Consider the following 18,169-nt stretch of genomic DNA (forward strand, 5'->3'; position numbering starts at 1 on the left):
GTAGTTTTTAGTATATTCACAAAGTTGCACAACCATCATCACTATCTAATTCCAGAATAATTTCATTACCTCAAAAAGAAAATCCATACCCATTTGTAGACACCCTCACTTCTCCCTTTCCCCACCTTCTGGGAATAACTAATATACTTATTGTCTCTGTGGATTTGCCTATTCTGGACATTTCATTTAATGGAATCATACGATAAGTGGCCTTTTGTGTCTGACTTCTTTCAGTTAGCATGTTTTCAAGGCTCATCCATGTTGCAGCATGTACCATTGCTTCATTTTTCATTGCCGAATATTTAGCTGTATGGCTATATCACATTTTGTTTATTTATCAGTTGATGGATATTTGGGCCATGTCTATACTGTTATGAACATTCAGGAGCACATTTTTGTGTGAAAATGTATTTTCAATTCTCTTGGTTATATAGCTAGAAGTAGAATTGCTAGATTATGTTTGGAGTTTTAAACCACTTTTAAAAAGGACAATTTGTGTGCAACCCTGGTAAAGCAATTTTTACAAGTCTGGGGTCACTGCCAACTTCTTAGCCATTGCTATGATATTCTACTCATCTAGAAAGCACATAAGCTAACCTACAGCTTAACATAGCATTTCTCCAACAGACCCTCATGCACGTGTTCAGACTTTCCACTAAGTACCCGTAAACACATAGAAAAAGATGGAATTAGAATTGATAGATTCTAGGAGGAACATGAACTCTGTTGAAATAACCAAACTTGCCAAACTAAGCTTTTTGTCTGCTTTTAGCCAGATGTGTACTTATTCCTAGAGTTCTCCACCATCCAACTTGAAAGGAGGGGAAAAGACGATATATCCCTCCCCTGCCCCCCATGTGCCATTGACTCAGAAATTCAGAGTTTACAGTAGTGAGTATGGTACAGTGGTTAAGAGCATACTTTCACCTGTTTACTTGAGTGACAATGTGTAGTCTGTATTTAAGAAGATCTATCAGAATGCAGAAGAAAAAAACAAAGAGGAAAAAAATTAAAGTTGGTAGCCAAAGAAATACTTACCCTGTTTAATATAGAAACAAGAGTAGTTAGAATAGAAGAAATTGCCAAAGACGTAACTGAAGAAAACTCTCACAAGCTTTACAAAAGCCATAGATATTTTGGTGGAAAATCTGGGTTCCAGGAAAAAAAATCAACAAAAGGTACTCACAAAAAGATACCTTCTGGTAAAATTTTTGTGTTAAAAGATTCTAGCAACATTTGACCAAAACATTCTGTTGCCCATAAAAAGTAGAAAAAAGTAAGCTGCAGCATCACACTTATTTATAAACATTAAAGGTTAAAAGGTAATGGAGCAATATCTATACAGATTTTAGGAGAAAAAAATATTGACACCTACTTTAGAATTTTATACCCATCTATAGTTAACTCACTGCCACCAGAATTATTGCTAACAGAAATATTTTCATCTCCAAAAAACAGTTATTTTGAGGAACACGAGGGTTTATTCTCTCATTTTTTTTTATCTTTGGAGATTATATTGAATAATTTCTTCATGTTGTTTCCATTCTGGAATCTGAGGGTCTTTATATTAAATGTATTAATATCAGCATGTAAAATAGTGTTTCAGTGATGATAAAGATAGTTAGGAAAAAACTTGTAAGAAAAAAACAGCAGGTTAACCCTGATGGGTGGTAAGATTTCATATGATCTTTTTTTTTTTTACATTTTCCATTGTTATCAAAATATTCTACTACATGAATGAATTATTTTTTCTTTAACATCTCTAAAAATAGTAGAAATTTTAATCTAATAAAAAATGTTTTATGAACCAAAAAGGTAAAATCAATACAGACAATTTAGTATTTTCCCAGTAGTCAAAATGACTGGAAGGAAGTACACAAAATCTTAATAATGTTTGTCTTAATTTTTTCTATATTTTGCAGATTTTATTAAATAAGCCTCATGTTGCTTTTTTTTTAGGTTTTATTTATGTGTCAGAGAGAGAGAGAGAGAGAGAGAGTGCACAAGCAGGGGGAGGGGCAGGCAGAGGGAGAAGCAAGCTCCCCATTGAGCAAGGATCCAGATGCGGGGCTCGATCCCAGGACCCTGGGATCCTGACCTGAGCTGAAGGCAGATGCTTAACCGACTGAGACACCCAGGCATCCCCTCATGTTGCTTTCCAATGGAAAAATATACTTTGTTCAAAAATAACAAATTAGTTTCATTAACGAATGACATTAGGTGCAAATGTTTCTGCTTATGAATGATAGATGAACTCTCTTTTTCTTAAGGCTGAATGTTATGTAAATCATATCCTGTGTAGTTTAGTGTTACTGACCCATTTGAGGTTTATCTTTTCTTTCCAGAAGTTTTCATTGATAGGTCCATTTATCAATGTGTTGAACAAAGAAGAGTTCAACATTTATTCAGGTAGCAACTATTTATGGAGTGCACCCTATGTTAGCTGCTGAGAGTACAATGAGTAATCGAAGCACAGTCCCTGTTCTTATGAAAATATGTCTTATTTGAACACTGTTGAAAAAGCTGTTAGGGGTGCAGTGGCAGGGAACACACAGTAAAAGCATCTAGCCTGGTCAGGAGGAACAAGAAAGGCTTTCAGAAGAAGTACAGTATCAGAAATAGCCAGAATAGAGGTAAGCATTTGCCTCACATAGTTGAAATAGCCTATCCAAAGGTCTGGAGGTGAGCTATGTTTGGGGGACCAGAAGTAGGTGAATACACTGTCAATAAAAAGTTTGATGTTGAAAAAAAAGTTTGATGTTGGGGAGTGATGAGTGATAAAGGCTGAAATCACTAGCTAGGTCATGAATGGCCTTGTAAAACAAGTTAATGAATTTGAATTTTGTCCTGTGGGTAATGGGAAGCCACTGGAGGGTATATTAGTTTCCTAGCATTACCATGACAAATTTCCAGAAACCTTATGGCTTAAAACAACAGAAATTTATTATCTTCCAGTTTTTGATGCTGGAAATCCAAAATCAAGATGTCAGTGGGTTTGGTTGTTCTAGAATCTCTGAGGAAGAATCTGTTCCATGACTCTCTCCTAGCTCCTGGTGGCTGCTGACAACCCTTCGTGTTCCTCAGCTAGAGGTTTCAAAACTCCAGTCTCTGCTCCTATGTTCACATGGCTTTCTTCTCTCCGTCTTTTCCTATTCGGGCTCTTGTAGGGGCATTTATCATTAAATTTAAGGCCCACCCTTATCCAGGATGATCTCATCTCAAGATTCTATCCTAATTACATCTGCAAAGAACTTTATTTCAAATTAGGTCACATTCTGAAATTTGGGTGGATGTATCTTTTGGGAGGCCACAATTCAACCCATTACAGAAGGTTTTAGGAGGGCAGTTGAGCAAATCAGACTTGATTTCAGAAGGATTTACTTGGCTACTGTGTAGAGAAGGGATTTGAGGGGGTAATTCTGGGCACATAGAGATCAGTGAGAGTCTGGGTAAAGGATGCTAGTGGCTTCAGAGGTAAGAAAGTGGAGATGAGTATGAGAAATACTCAGAAGGTGGTTGAAAAGGAGAAAAGAGAGAGGGCTATGGTTGAGGAGCATATGGTGGTGAAGAGAGGCTTTGAAAGGTTGGGAGGTATATGATGTGTTTTTAATGCAGGTGAGAAAGATGTTGTATTTACAAGGGGAAGTAGCTGAAAATACATGTATGAGGGGCAAAAACAGAGAGAGATAATTGTTTTGATGAAAGGGATGGAGATAGGGTCCAGAGCACAGACTGTGAACAAAGCTGTGCATGCATACCGTACTTGATTGCTGCTAGATATTTTTAAAAACATTTTATTTATTTACTTGAGAGAGAGAGAGAGAGAGAGAATGAGAAGGGGAGCGGCAGAGGGACAAGAGACTCCCTGCTGAGTGTGGAGTCCAACTTGGGCCTCGATCCCAGGACCCGAGAATGTGACCTGAGCTGAAGTCAGACACTTAACTCTTAACTCAGGCCCCCTGCTAGATATTTTTTTAAATTAAAGTTTAGTTAATATAAATGTTATGTTAGTTTCAGGTGTACAACATAGTGATTTGACAAGTTTATACATTATGTCATGCTCACCACAAGTATAGCTACCATCTGTCACCGTACAACTGAATATATTCCTTAGGCTATACCTTTCATCCCCATGACTTCTACATTCCATGACTGGAAGCCTGTACCTCCCACTCCCCTCCACCCATTCTGCCCACACCCAGCCCCTCCCATCTGGCAGCCATCAGTTCGGTCTTTGTATTTATGGGTCTATTTCTGCTTTTTTTGTTTGTTTTATTTTTTAGATTCTACATATAAGTTGAAATCATATGGTATTTGTCTTTCTTAGTCTGACTTATTCACTGAGCATAATATCCTCTAGGTCCATCCATGTTGTCGCAAATGCCAAGATCTCATTCTTTTTTATGGCTGAGTAATGTTCCATTGGGTATATATATCATATCCCCTTTATTCATTTATCAATTGATAGACACTGTGTAGCTTGGCTATTGTAAATAATGCTGCAATAAACATAGAGGTGCATGTATCTCCTCAAATGACTGCTCCTAGATATTTTAACAGCTCTGCCAAGATGATGGTGGTGATGTTGGGGAAGATGGTTATTCCTGTTTGAGAACTCACTATATGTCAGGTGTCACACCGATTATTTTCCATGTGTTACCACATTTAATCTTTGATATAGCTGGATTTATTATTTCCTTTTGTTGCTTAGGAAACTGAAGCACAGAGAGGTTAAATCATTTGCTCAAGGCCACGCAGATAATAAGTGGTAGAGTGTGATTTCCTCTCAGGCAATATAACTGCCGAACCCATGCCAGTAAGCACTACTACCTAAGCTGCCTCTGCAGACAGAGGGAATAATCAATATGTACATACTTTTTCCTCATGGTATATGTTGGCTTTGACAGCAGACACTATTATCATTTTGCAGACTACCAAGCTACTATCTTGCCTGCTATTTTTTGTTTTGTTTGTTCTTTCATTGGCTTGCCACTGGGTTGGTTCTGTGAAGCAGTACCATTTATTTTCTTTATCTTTCCATGGCACTGGAACCAGTTTGAACCATCCTTTCTCTGTGTATCTGGATGGTAGAGTGAGGTAAATATTATCCCTTCCTATTATTAGTCTACATATTAAACCTGCCCAAGGATTAAAGCTGCTTTTAGGAGATTGATTTTCATAAGCTTTCCATGTACCCAACTCCCTTGAATAAATCTTATTGACACCTGCTCTGTAATTAATTCCTTAATCATGTTGCTTTCTGGATTTTTTTACCGAGTGTTGTCTTGGCTCAAATGTCATTTCCTTAGAGGAGTCTTCCCTCAATCCTGATTTAGTTCTGGTCTCCCTGCTATATGCACCTCATAGCTGAACTCAGTGGCTGGGACTCTTTAAGGTACACTGGGTAGCACTTAACCAAGGTCAAATAAAGCTCAGGATATTTTGATGATGAGGAGGAAGATGGGATTTCATTTTTTAGAGTTCTAAAATATTAATCAGTCAAAATATACTTCTGATCTCTTATATGGATTAGGAATTTTCTTGTCACCATTGATGATGATAATCATCATATTGCATAGTTGGATTTGCAAAACTATATCCAGGAAATGACTTTTTCTCCAACTGCAAATATTGATAAATGAAGATGTCTGAAAATTTGTCTCAAGTGATAATTTTTTAAGTTTTAGGTAGCTGTGTTTTTAAGGGACATGCTTTTTTTTTTTTTTTTTTTTTTTTGGAGAGACAGAGACAGAGAGAGAACAAGCAGGGGGAGAGGCAGAGGGAGAGGAAGAAGCAGACTCCCTGCTGAGCTGGGAGCCCGACATGGGGCTCAATCCCAGGACCTGGAGATCATGACCTGAGTCAAAGGCAGATGCTTAACCATCTGAGCTACCGAGGAGCCCCCATGGGACTTGTTTTATAGCACTGATCAACCATTTCTAGCTCAACCCATTTGACAGATATCTCTCTTATAGTTTGTGTGTTTGAAGCTGAATATTAGGCTAAGGACAGGAAGAAAGCACAAGTGCTAAATTATAGAGGTCTGTCATCTGAAGAGCCAGCCTAACCCGATGTACCGGGCAACAGTATTTTTTTTTTCTTTCTCCTGTACACAGTCCTGGGAATGCCAGCAAGTGTTAAGACTTGTAGAGTATTTGGCACTCTAATTAATAAACGTGAACTTTGATCAGTTGTTAGAACTAAAAGTTGGTTTACTTTCGTTTTGATGATGTTTTTTCTTTTGTGTTCTCTTGCCAGTTCCTCCTGAAGCCCTTGGCTTCTTGTCAGCAGTTGGGGTCTTTATTGTTCTTTTGGTCGTCCTCTTCCTCTTCATCAACAAGAAGATATATTTAGAAAAAATAGGCCTTCCATGCCTGGAGCAACGAGGGAAAAGGAAGCACTCTAAAGACAAGACTGGGATCCGTGAGGGGCTGGGTAAGCATGATGCTTTACATTCTCCGGAGCTTGACAACTTGCTGTGGTTTGGGTGAGGGGAGGAGTGTCACTGTTTCCAGGATAGGCCCCATTAAGAAATCAGCGTGAGCTGTGGTAGACATGATGAACGGACATTACCGAAGAATACATTAGCCTTATGAAAGTAATGCCCTCCTTCGAGTTTGAAGAGCAGATGGGAAAAGCCTGACCACCACTTCCTGTCGTCTTAGCTTTTTAAGTGTCTGGGTTGAGTTTCCCTCTGATTAATGCTTGACAAAAAAATGGTTTTTCACAGACAAGAGCCTTGATATGTTTTAGTCTCATTATATTGGAGCGGTGTTGACATTTCACTTCAGTTGGCTATTTTTGAGATTTTCCTTGCTCAGGGCCACTTCCCATCTCATACGGCAATAGCCACTTTTCCAAAGGGAGGTTTTTACTCCTTAAGCTCAATGAAACTACAACATTTACTCATCGCCTTCAATTTGTTGGAGGAAAGTAACATACTTAAAGAAATAATTGGCTTCCTGTTCTTAAAGGACATACTTTATTTTCAATTGCTGAAGTGTAGAACTTTGTGGTACAGGAGGTTACCACAGAGTGAGGGTTATCATCACACTGAAGCTGGATATTTAAAGATAGTGCTCTTATCTTACAGGTAACAACTCTGCTCTCTCTCTTTTTTTTGAAAAGAGTCTAATTCTCACTTCCTCTCCCATGCCCCATATGGGCCATGCTGTCACTGATGGAGGAACAATCTTATTTATTTTTAAAAATATTTTATCTGCCTATCTATCTATCTGTCTATTTTCTATTTAGAGATCATGAGTGGAGGGAGGGACAGAGGGAGAGAGAAAGAGAATTTCAAGCAGACTCTGCACTGAGCACAGAGCCTGACGTGGGGCTCAATCTCACAACCCTGAGATCATGACCTGAACCGAAAGCAAGAGTGGGGTGCCCAACCGAGTCACTCTGGTGTCCTGGAACAATCTTATTTTTCTGAGCAGGGGCAAGGACTTGAGGAATATGCCCTTTACTCATCCTACCTCCTGGGTATGTTTGAGGTGAGCGTGGACCAAAGAATATATTTGGCTTATTGATATGGCAGCTTTTGTAGCCATGCTTCAGCTTTATTCCTTTGTTATAAGAAAAGGCATATTTAGAGATAAATGTGTATTAATTATTTATTGCTTCATAATAAACATCCGCAAATACAAGCACCTAAAACAACAAATATTTATTTTATAGTTTCTGAAATTCACAAATTCGGGATTGGCTTAATGGGCAATTATAGACCAGGATCTCTCATGAGGTTGTGATTAGAATGTCACCTGCGGTCATTTAAAGGCTTGACCAAGGCTGATGGACTTATTTCCAGGATGGCAGGAGCCCTCAGTTCCTACCCACACAGGACCTTCCATGGAGCTGCTGAACTATATTTATGACATGGCTGCTGGCTTCCCTGAGTAAGAGATCCAAGAGAGGAGAGCAAGAAAACACCACAGTTTCTTTTATAACTGACTCTGGGAAGGCCTACATTGTCACTTCTACCATATGCTAGTCATTTACTGCTTTGTACTTACAGCCTACACTCAAGGGAAGGGAAATTATGTTCCACTTTTGAAGGGAAGAGTATCAAAGAATGTGTGTACATATTTTTAAATAATCACAGGAGATAATATAGGTGGTATAAATTGCAGGTCTGGCCGATCTGTTTGGCATTGCTGTGTTGTAGCCTTATCTTTTGAATACTGCTTGGGACATCTGACTCATCTTCTGAAAATAGAATGGAATATTTTAATAGACTTTGTCAGGTGAAATCTGGGACTTACAAATGGTTTAGCCACTACTCTCCCAGCCGGGACATAGGTGTGTGAGATGGATAGGCTTCTGCTTGGCCACGGGTTGGTATGGAGGTAAGATTCATAGCGATTCCACTTTTCCCCCCATAAGCAGCTGGTTATCACTAGTTGTGTGACCTTGGCAAATTATGGAACCATTCTAAACTTCAATTTCCTCATCTGTATTTTGAGATAATCAATACATTCTCTACAGGGTTGATCTAGACTAATGAATCACCTTTGTAAAGTTACTGGCATGGTGTTTATAGTGCAAGTCCTAATAGAACCATAGCTGTGCAGCATTAACAAAATACCAGTCACAATAATGGCTTCTAGGAATGCCATCACCCATGAACACATTGTATTCATTATTTAAATTGGGAGATTAAAGTTGGTGATGTTTTCTCCTTTGCAAACTATAATGGGTACAGAGAGCTAAGGTTAGAGCTATTTAAGATTTTTTTGTCTTGTTTGACATGTTATCTGAGTATTTTAGAGACAATTATGAATTATACTTGCAAATAAGTTGAGGTTTGAAGATAATGTTGAAACAATAACAATAAAGCATAAACCAGAAGCTGTCAGCTGAAGAAACACTGAAAAATCCATGTCTCAAACTCAGAGTGGGGTCATAGAAAGGGAGCTTTAAAAATAGTTTAATCAGGAGAATCTCCAAATTATAATGTCTAAGAACCGTACACCTTCATTATGACATTTCTCCCTTTAAAAGTTTAATTATCGATAAAAAGTCTAATTATCACTGATCAAAAGTCTTTTGAAAAATGTGCTTCTATCCCAGATTTTATCTAAGTTTTGATATTTGCCTTAATTACCATCCTCAGAGTACTGATTTCTCAGTGAAATTGGGATGTTCTTGACAGAATTTGGCAAATGTAAAGAACTAAGGAAGGCAGCCTGATGTGGTGGAAAGAAGCATGGTGAAGACAGCCAGAGCTTAGTTTTGCCACTAATTAGCTGCGATATTTTGGGAGGCTCACGTCACCTCTCTGGGCCTTAAGTCCTCATTTTCAAAGTGTTGAGTCTGGACTAGGTTTCTCCCAATTTCTCTTGTGTAGTCCTCTTGGATTCTTAGGGTTACCATCACAATTTCTTCTTTAGATCTCAGTCTATGAATGGAAGAGACCTAACAGAAATGATTAAAAGTCAACTACAGCATCCCACTCTCAGATTGAACCATATGAAATGTCATTTTTACAGATCAAAAAATGGCTATCTGCAAGCTAATCATTATAACCTAATACATGTGAGGTTCTGAAGAATAAAATAATTCATTTGTGTGGTAATATCACAGAGGCAGGAGTGACAATCTATTTTCTGAAGCCATCATGCAAAATAACTTACCTGACAAAAATACTTTGCTTTCTTGGGACGCCTGGGTGGCTCAGTCAGTTGGGTGTCTGCCTTTGGCTCGGGTCATGATCCCAGGACCCTGAGATCGAGTCCCACATCTGGCTCCTTGCTCCACAGGGAGCCTGCTTCTCCCTCTGCCTGTCTTTCCCTCTGCTTGTGCGCTCTCTCTCTCTGTCTCAAATAAATAAAAATCTTTAAAAAAAATACTTTGCTTTCTTTTAGGCTATAAAGTTTTCAAAGTTCAAAGAACTTAAACATATTGTTCTATTTGGATTTGGCAAGGGGACAAAGAAACTGCAACTCTTTCTTCCTAATAACACAGATAGTAATAATAATTAGGCAGTAACGACTGACAGCTATCATTTGTTTAGCATTTAATATTGCCATGCACCTGCTAAGTATGTTACATGCATTACTTGATTTCTTTATGCAAGGTATTAGTGTTGTTTGGGGAAAGGGCGGGTACTACTTGTAACAAAGGAGGCATTGTTCAGCTTTGAGAGAAAAACCTGATTAAAAATAAAACTGCCATTGTGAGATAATAGTTTTTAAAGAAGCCTAGCTTTGTGAGAGAGAGAGAGAGAGGAATTTTTTCTGTTCTTTTTTTTTTTTAATTTCTCCCTCAAAACCTTTCTTTATATATCAAAGACAACATTTAGAAATTGGAGCAAAGAGTTTCATTTCAAGAGACACAATGTAGAAGGGATAGGGGATATGCTCTGTGGGGAGATATTCCCAGGCAGGGAGGGGAAGAAGAAGGCCCTTCCATTGCTAGAAAAGGCAGCCCACAGCTTGGAAAGATGGCAGGGAAAGAGATACAGAAGGCTTGAGACCTTGTGTGGACCCTGAGAAGGGTGGCAGATGTGGGTGGGGTTGGAGTAGTTGTGGTGAGATCAGAAGCCAACATGGCCTGAGGAGGAGGCAGAAAGTAGGGTGCCATGTGCTTCCCATTTAGAACTGTGGCAGGAGATGGTCTCACCCATGTCCCATGTGGGCCAAGGGCAGATGCAGCATGTAGAACACACTGGTGGGAATGGAAGGAGAAAGAAATTGAAAAGACTCCCTTGTAGTTCTTCAGGTGAGCAGTTGATGTCTCAGGGGCTTTAGAAGTTTGTGGAAGGCCCTGTGGGTGGGAGAACTAAACTTCAGGTTGCCCACTTAAAGTAGTTCAGTCAATTTCATTTTGGATAAATCCCCAGGCTTTGGGATTTCCACTCCCACCCTCTTTTTCTGGTATATCAGGGAGCGCAGGTGGAAGCTTGATGCAAAGGTGCAAAGACCCTTCCAACATTTGTGGGTTCTAGGGATTAGGACATGAGCATATCTTTTTGTGGGGGCCACCATTCAGCCACTACAAGGGGGAGAGGAGGTGAAAGCATAATCTGGAAGTGGTTTTTAATCATTCCAAATTAGGAGGGTTGATAAAGAACTGGATGCAGGATTCTCTTCTCCATTTTCCTCAGTGATATTCCACATGCCCCATCTGGGGTTAGAATGATTCTTATAAAGAGATGCAACAGAACCTTGTCAAATGTTTACAATATGGATTGTAATCATCAGTCAGCACTCCTTCCAACTGGAAGCCCAGTTGAACTATACTGGGTCTCAATCCTGGGAAACTTAAAAAAACAAAACAAAACAAAAACAGTGCCCAAATCCCACTGCAAACTAATTAAATCAGAATGGAGAGATACAGTGGCAGGGCAAATCATATGCTTTACAAAGAATACGAGGTGACGTGGGGCGCCTGGGTGGCTCAGTTGTTAAGCATCTGCCTTCGGCTCAGGTCATGATCCCAGGGTCCTGGGATCGAGCCCTGCATCGGGCTCCCTGCTCAGCGGGAAACCTGCCTCTCCCTCTCCCACTCACCCTGCTTGTGTTCCCTCTCTCACTGTCTCTCTCTCTCTGTCAAATAAATAATAAATAAAATCTTAAAAAAAAAAGAATACTAGGTGACTTAAAGGTGTGGCCAGGGTGGAGTACCATTGATGGACATGGGGGTAGGTTCACTGCTAATTTCCCCTTTCAGGTCAGGAAGGATAGTGTGTGAGCAGAGTGTTAACACTGACCAAATCCACCCTTGCTTCTGCCCACAAGGATCCATCTGGTGGTTCCCCACACGTTTCCTTCCCCGACTAGTTCAATTCAATTCTACTTTTGTCATCAAGCAAACTTTTCTCTTTATGATATTTTCCTTTCCAAAGCCCCACATGTACCATGACACAACCAGCAGTTTACTTTTGTATGGGGATTTAAAAAATAAGATATTTAGAAAAAGTACTTACTTTATAAAATTAGTCAGAGTTGCCAAATTACAACCAATTCCAATTCATATTCAAGATTCAGAGAGTTTTACAAGTTTTTAGTGAATTTGACCCAAACAGAAGAGTTTGGTTGTCCCACTGATAAAACTTCCAGTGTTTTCTGAATGATTTTGACAACTTATATTTTCCTTTTGTGACCAAATAAGAAAGAGCAATGACAAACTTTACAAAATGGTATGAATCATGATCTGAAACAGTTATAAAAATAAAAATATAAAGGGTACTCACCAGCAGGTAGGAATGGTTTCACTTTTTTATTTATTTTTGGCTCCTTGAAGTGAGAGGGACATTTAGCCATGTGCTCATCTTACAGTTGTAAGCAACGAGCATCAGCTTCTTTGTACTTTACGTTTAGTATGATTGATAAATTAAATAAAGGCAGAAAAGGGAGGGTTTTTTTTTTAAGGATACTGTAAACACAGTACAATCCATCTCTACTGGGAGGTCTTAGATGTCATCTTTAACACTGTATTTTATTTTACCTATACCCAGAGTCTAGGTTTCTTCACCTGTAGATCTGTACATTGGTTTTGGGCTTGGATGATTCGGATGAATTGTAAATGAATCAAATATTTTGGAATTTTAAAAAAAGTTCAATATTTTTTTCCTTCCTTCCTCCCTCCCTCCCTCCCTTCCACACCCAGCATGGAGCCCAATGTGGGGCTTGAACTCACAACCCTGAGATGAAGACCTGAGCTGAGATCAAGAGTTGGACTATTAACTGACTGAGCTACCCAGGCGACCCCCCCTCATTTCTTTCTAATAGGATAATTGAAAACTATACATGCCACTGAAATGCTTTTTATACAATTTACAAACTTCTGGATTGCACAATAATCTGTTTTAGAGTTATGGATTGGATAATCTTTGAAACTAATCCTCCTTTTCTTTTTTTTTTTTAAGATTTTATTTATTTATTTGACAGAGAGAGACACAGTCAGAGAGGGAACACAAGCAGGGGGAGTGGGAGAGGGAGAAGCGGGCTTCCCATGGAGCAGGGAGCCCAATGTGGGGCTCGATCCCAGGACCCTGGGATCATGACCTGAACCAAAGGCAGATGCTTAACCACTGAGCCACCCAGGCACCCCCCTCCTTTTCCCCACCTTTTTTGCTCTGAAATAGTAGGATAAATGGAATAGCTCCTCTATACTTCTTATGTCATCCTTCCCCAATGAGGAATATGCAAAACAAGACCCAACTTGAAGGGTAGTACCTAGAGTGGAAGATTCACTTTTCAACAATCTAAATTGAAGAGTAATTTCTCTTCTGATTTTAAGGCCTTAATTTGCATAGAATATGGATTTCTCTAACTATGTGTTATATTAGGTTGAGCTCTATGAAATTACTCTCTTTGTAGATTGGAAGTTTCATAAGATTCAACATAATACATGAGATGAAAAATTGAGAATTGAGGTGCTGTATAAGTTTGAACATTAAGACAAGCCATGGTATGTCTCATTGTGTTGTCTAGGTACTTGTTATTGACTTGATTAAGACACAAATAATTGATAATACTTCTCAGTGGAACTATCAAAGTATGACTTATTGTACCTTGTTTGGTGGGTGAGAATTCCAAAGAACCCAGCGGAGAAGTTACTGGTTTGAGAATATTTGTTCATCCATTCAGTATTATTTGTTGGGAATCTGTGTTATACTACAGTATGCTAAGGGTTAGAAATAAAATGGTGATAAAGAAGGATGTAGTCCAATAAGGGCTACATCTACTCCTTGGTTACTTCTAAGGAGTAACTCTTGGAAATTAGTTAATTAAATTTTTGGACGAAGAGAGACAAAAGCAAAACTGAAAGTAAAGAGCCAAAATATAGATTGTTACAAATACTGTTGGGGATTAAAATAACAATTGACAAGGTGTTGAGATTTACTCCAGATAGAGTTGAACACATCTTCCTCAGTGTTGGGTAGAGAAAGAAACACACACACACACACACACACACACACACACACACGCACACATACTACCTTATATTGGTTCTTTTTCTCTGGAGAACCCTTATTAATACAGCTCCTAATAGCCACTATAGACTTTTTAGTTATCTTACCCTATATCTAAATTTATCTCTATTGCTATCTATCTAAACCTATACCTGTATCTAGTTTATATAAATATTAACATATTTAATAATAGAGAGAGATATAGAGCTCTCTCCATCTCTATGTTTATGGACATAGACATAGAGATGGAGAAAGGGAGAGAGATTGAGAGAGAGGGAAAGATTATTTTAAGGAATTAGTTTATACAATTATAGTGGCTGGCAAGTCCAAAATCTACAGGGCGGGCTGATAGACTAGAAACCCAGGGAGAAGCTGATGTTGCAGTTGAAATCTATCTGCTGGCCAAATTGAAATCTAAAGGTTATCTGCTGGCCAAATTCCTTCTTGCTCTTGGGAGGTCAATCTTTGTTCTGTTAAAGTCTTCAACTGATTGGATGAGGCTCACCCACATTATGGAAGGCATTCTGCTTTACACGAAGTCTACCAATTTAAATGTTACTCTCATCCACAAAAACCACCCTCACAGAAATATCCAGAGTAATATTTGATGAAATATCTGGGCACTGTGGCTCAGTCACGTTGACCCAATTAACCATCACAGGTGCTTTCTTAACATCTCTGTGTTCTTGTTTCCTTCAGTGTATAATGGTAGGGAGGTTGGGAAGAGATCTTCACTTTTTAAAAACTTTTTATTATGGAAATTCTTAGACAAGAAAGTAGAGAAAGAATCATATAATGAAACCCATGTACCCATCACTCAATTTCAAAAATTATTAACAAAGACAATTCATTTCTAAATTAAACCCTATTGTCTCCATTTCCTTGTTTTCCTTGGTAAATATAGGGAATAGATTTATTCCTTTAAAATCTCTCATCCTTTACTATTCGTTTTCTTGCAACTTAGATGATGGGTTATTATCCTCTGCTCAAGAATTTGACCCAACAAATGAACATGTTACACGCTAGCTGATTGCTAGAGATGGGAGACATTAGATTAAGGGTTCAGAGGACCTTTGACAAATCTGGGCACATTTATAGTTGGAATATGAGGAGCTCTGCTTTCTGAGCTATTTATGTGAGGGTATATAATGAGTTACCTTAGAAACAGATTCTTGTGGCATTTAAGCTTCCTCTGTGATGCTAGGATATTAATAAAAACAAATCTGAAGCTCTCTGTAAGTATGCTGTGGAAATGTTTAACATCTAAGTTTGAGAACTCCCTAAACACACATCACTATTTCAGAAACTGTAGAAAATTTCTTTCATGAGTTTTCCCTTTTCCAGTGACTCTGTAACATATGGAGGTGTGTGTGTATGTCCATATATCTAACATATATAGTCCTGAGTCTTAATTTTGGCAGAAACTTTGGAGCCGTTTTGCATTTGAAATAGCCATAGCATGGAATTTTATGACAGAGTTCTAGGTAGACCTCTGTCAACCTTGGCAGTCAACATAGAGGCACCCATTAAATGTTTCTTGCTTGGCGGATTGAAGTTCTTCCTCTCCTCCTTCAGCACACATCCTCAGGATTATATGAGGAGGCCTTAAACATACATCCTTTTGAATGGAGATACTGAAACTAACTCACCAACTTTATGGGTAGCTTTGAGGGATTTTGATGTAGTGGAGATGAACCTGTTATTTTCACTTATAGCAGGAAATTGCTCGTAAGTTTAGAGCTTCTGCTTTTATAGGTGTGAAGGAATGGCATACTTAACAACAGTTGTTCTCTTTGTGATACCTTCCAGAGACACACAGTGTCTGGAGGATACCAAAAGTTACATTTATCAGAGGACATTAGGTTTTTGTGCTTCTCTTGTCAGCAAGACAGCAATGCTTATTATACTTTAAAGAGATACATGCCTTAAATAAAAAGAAAACTTCAGTTGATAGGTGGGCGGCAAGGGGAAAGGATTATTGTTTGTGTAAAATGGTTAGTAGCACGGATCATTTTCTGCACTAAAGTGGGTATCTATGAGTTTATATGCTTAACTAGCTATTTGTGTAATCAGTTTTAAGCTAGTTATTGGAGTAACAGCTTTAAAATATCATCATTTTCTTAGCCTGATAGATGAAAGTAAAAGAAAAGGCATGTCTATGGTTACACATTTCCATAAAAATATCTGCATCCCTCTAAAACCCACTTAAAGGAGCAAATGCTTTATTCACAAAAACTCTCATAATAATTGCAAGTCTGTCTTATTCTAGGCTTGCTGAATGAGGTTTAAGAAGGTGACAGGTATTATTTGAAGCGTGTGAATTTAGGAATTCCAAAAACATTTTGAATCTTGTTTTCTTCGTTTCTATACTCTGGGTCTTCAAAACAGTTCCTAAACTTAGGAACAATTAATGTCAGTGTTATAGAATGAAATGGCTATCTGCTTAAAAACTTTTTTTTTTTTTTCCTCCAGTGAGCATTGACTGTAGAGTGGTAATTTACAGTTGTCATCCCACAAAAGTGTGGGCCACTTAATGTGAGAGGAGGGTGATGGAGAAAACCTTACTTTTAGGGCATTTGAATATTTCTTTTAAAATTATTTTGAAACAAAATACAAACCATGGCATTATAAGGCACATTATGGAAAGTATGGTGAAATTCTCAATTTCTTACCTGGACTCTTTAGCAGAAAGTTCTCTCCTTTTTTTTAAGTTTTTTTTTTTTTTTATCTTCCCAAATCCTTTTATCACTCTTCTGTCTCTAAACAAGTAGTGCTTATTAAAGCTATATTCAGTAGCTCATGATTCTATGTTGAAAAGATGTCAGAGTTTAAACATTTTTTATTTTTCTCATGGGTTGGCTTTATAGTCAAAGACCTAAACTGGTATTAGTTTTAAGAACATTTTAGGGTAAGAGTTCCATTTAGAATTTTCCCCAAAGAATCTAAAACTAACCAAAATGTCTATTTTGTGTGGGACTGTGTTTAGAAATGGGATACCAATGTGAAATGTCACTTTCCATATCAGTTGGAGGATTTTTCTTTTCATTAGCTGCTCTATTGTAGGACTCACATTTATACTAGTATGCTTTTTGGAATGATATGTTTCATTTCATTACTAGAAAGTAGAATCACATTCATTATGGGTGATGGTAGTAAATCTGCGTTGGACTGAACTGTGCTAAGACTTCAGGGGCATTTGCTAATCCTCAGCAAGCAAGCTTTCATATATTTTAGAGAGAAATTGGAAGAAATTGAAAGCAAAAGAGAAGAAAAAAGTAAAAGGCAGGCATTGTTGGCTTAAAATAGAAATATAACTAGCATTTTGGTTTAACTGAATAAATACAATCTGTGTAACTATATATAATGCTATAAAATAGGTCACACGTGTATGTAGAATTAGTTAAGAACATTTGGATCCACTATGATGCTGAGAAAACAGTGCTCCCAGTACTTATGTGAGATTCCCCACCAGTGGGAAGGGAAATGTGAAGAAAGGAGTGTTTTCAAATGTTCTTTGACAGGGGCCGCTTTGGCTGGGCAGGACTGAGAGACGTCATGTACCACCCGCCTAACCTCCTTGTGTTTGCAACCACAAAGATCCCATTAAGTCTGCTGCTTTTGATGGGCTCCCAGAGGGAACTGATTATTAATGTTTGCCAAACACAGAAGTATTGATATTGTCATATTATTAGCATTACTATTCTAAGAGCCCAGTCATCAAGGACCCCAGGAGACCTTATTTTGATAACCACTAATGAAGGAGATAAAATGTGTTGCAATAGTCATTTTTGTAATGAACAATTTTACTACCTGCTTAGTTTGAAGCTTATGAAAACAAATGAAAAGGGAATATATAAGGAAAAATACTGAACATTTGTTAGCATTGATTTAGGTTGAGAGTTCTAACTTAACCATAGAAATTGGATGTAACCATGTATCCTATGTAACCATAGACATGCCTTTTCTTTTACTTTCATCTGTCAGGCTAAGAAAATGATGATATTTTAAAGCTGTTACTCCAATAACTAGCTTAAAACTGATTGCACAAATAGCTAGTTAAGCATATAAACTCATAGATACCCACTTTAGTGCAGAAAATGATCCGTGCTACTAACCATTTTACACAAACAATAATCCTTTCCCCTTGCCGCCCATGTATTGATACGTTCATTCATAGACAGAAGGGGGCCAGTATAAATAAGAATATGAGGCCATGTCCTAACACCTAGCAGAAACATGTATAAT

At 38.2% G+C, this 18,169-nt stretch overlaps 1 protein-coding gene across 6 annotated transcripts in view; it reads left to right on the plus strand.

Annotated features, from left to right (window-relative positions):
* Positions 1-18,169, plus strand: part of SYT16 (synaptotagmin 16) — a 245,075-nt gene that overhangs the window by 109,089 nt on the left and 117,817 nt on the right. For 4 of the 6 annotated variants that reach the window (XM_032405259.1, XM_032405255.1, XM_032405257.1 and 1 more), the window contains exon 2: positions 6,259-6,435. In XM_032405259.1, coding sequence (XP_032261150.1) covers positions 6,259-6,435 — 177 coding nt within the window. Of the gene's footprint in view, positions 1-6,258; positions 6,436-7,442; positions 7,500-18,169 lie in introns of those variants that run through there. The other 2 variants (XM_032405254.1, XM_032405253.1) reach the window with 2 other exon arrangements.

Source organism: Phoca vitulina, unplaced genomic scaffold (genome assembly GCF_004348235.1).
Source record: "Phoca vitulina isolate PV1807 unplaced genomic scaffold, GSC_HSeal_1.0 scaffold7, whole genome shotgun sequence".
NCBI lineage: Eukaryota > Metazoa > Chordata > Mammalia > Carnivora > Phocidae > Phoca > Phoca vitulina.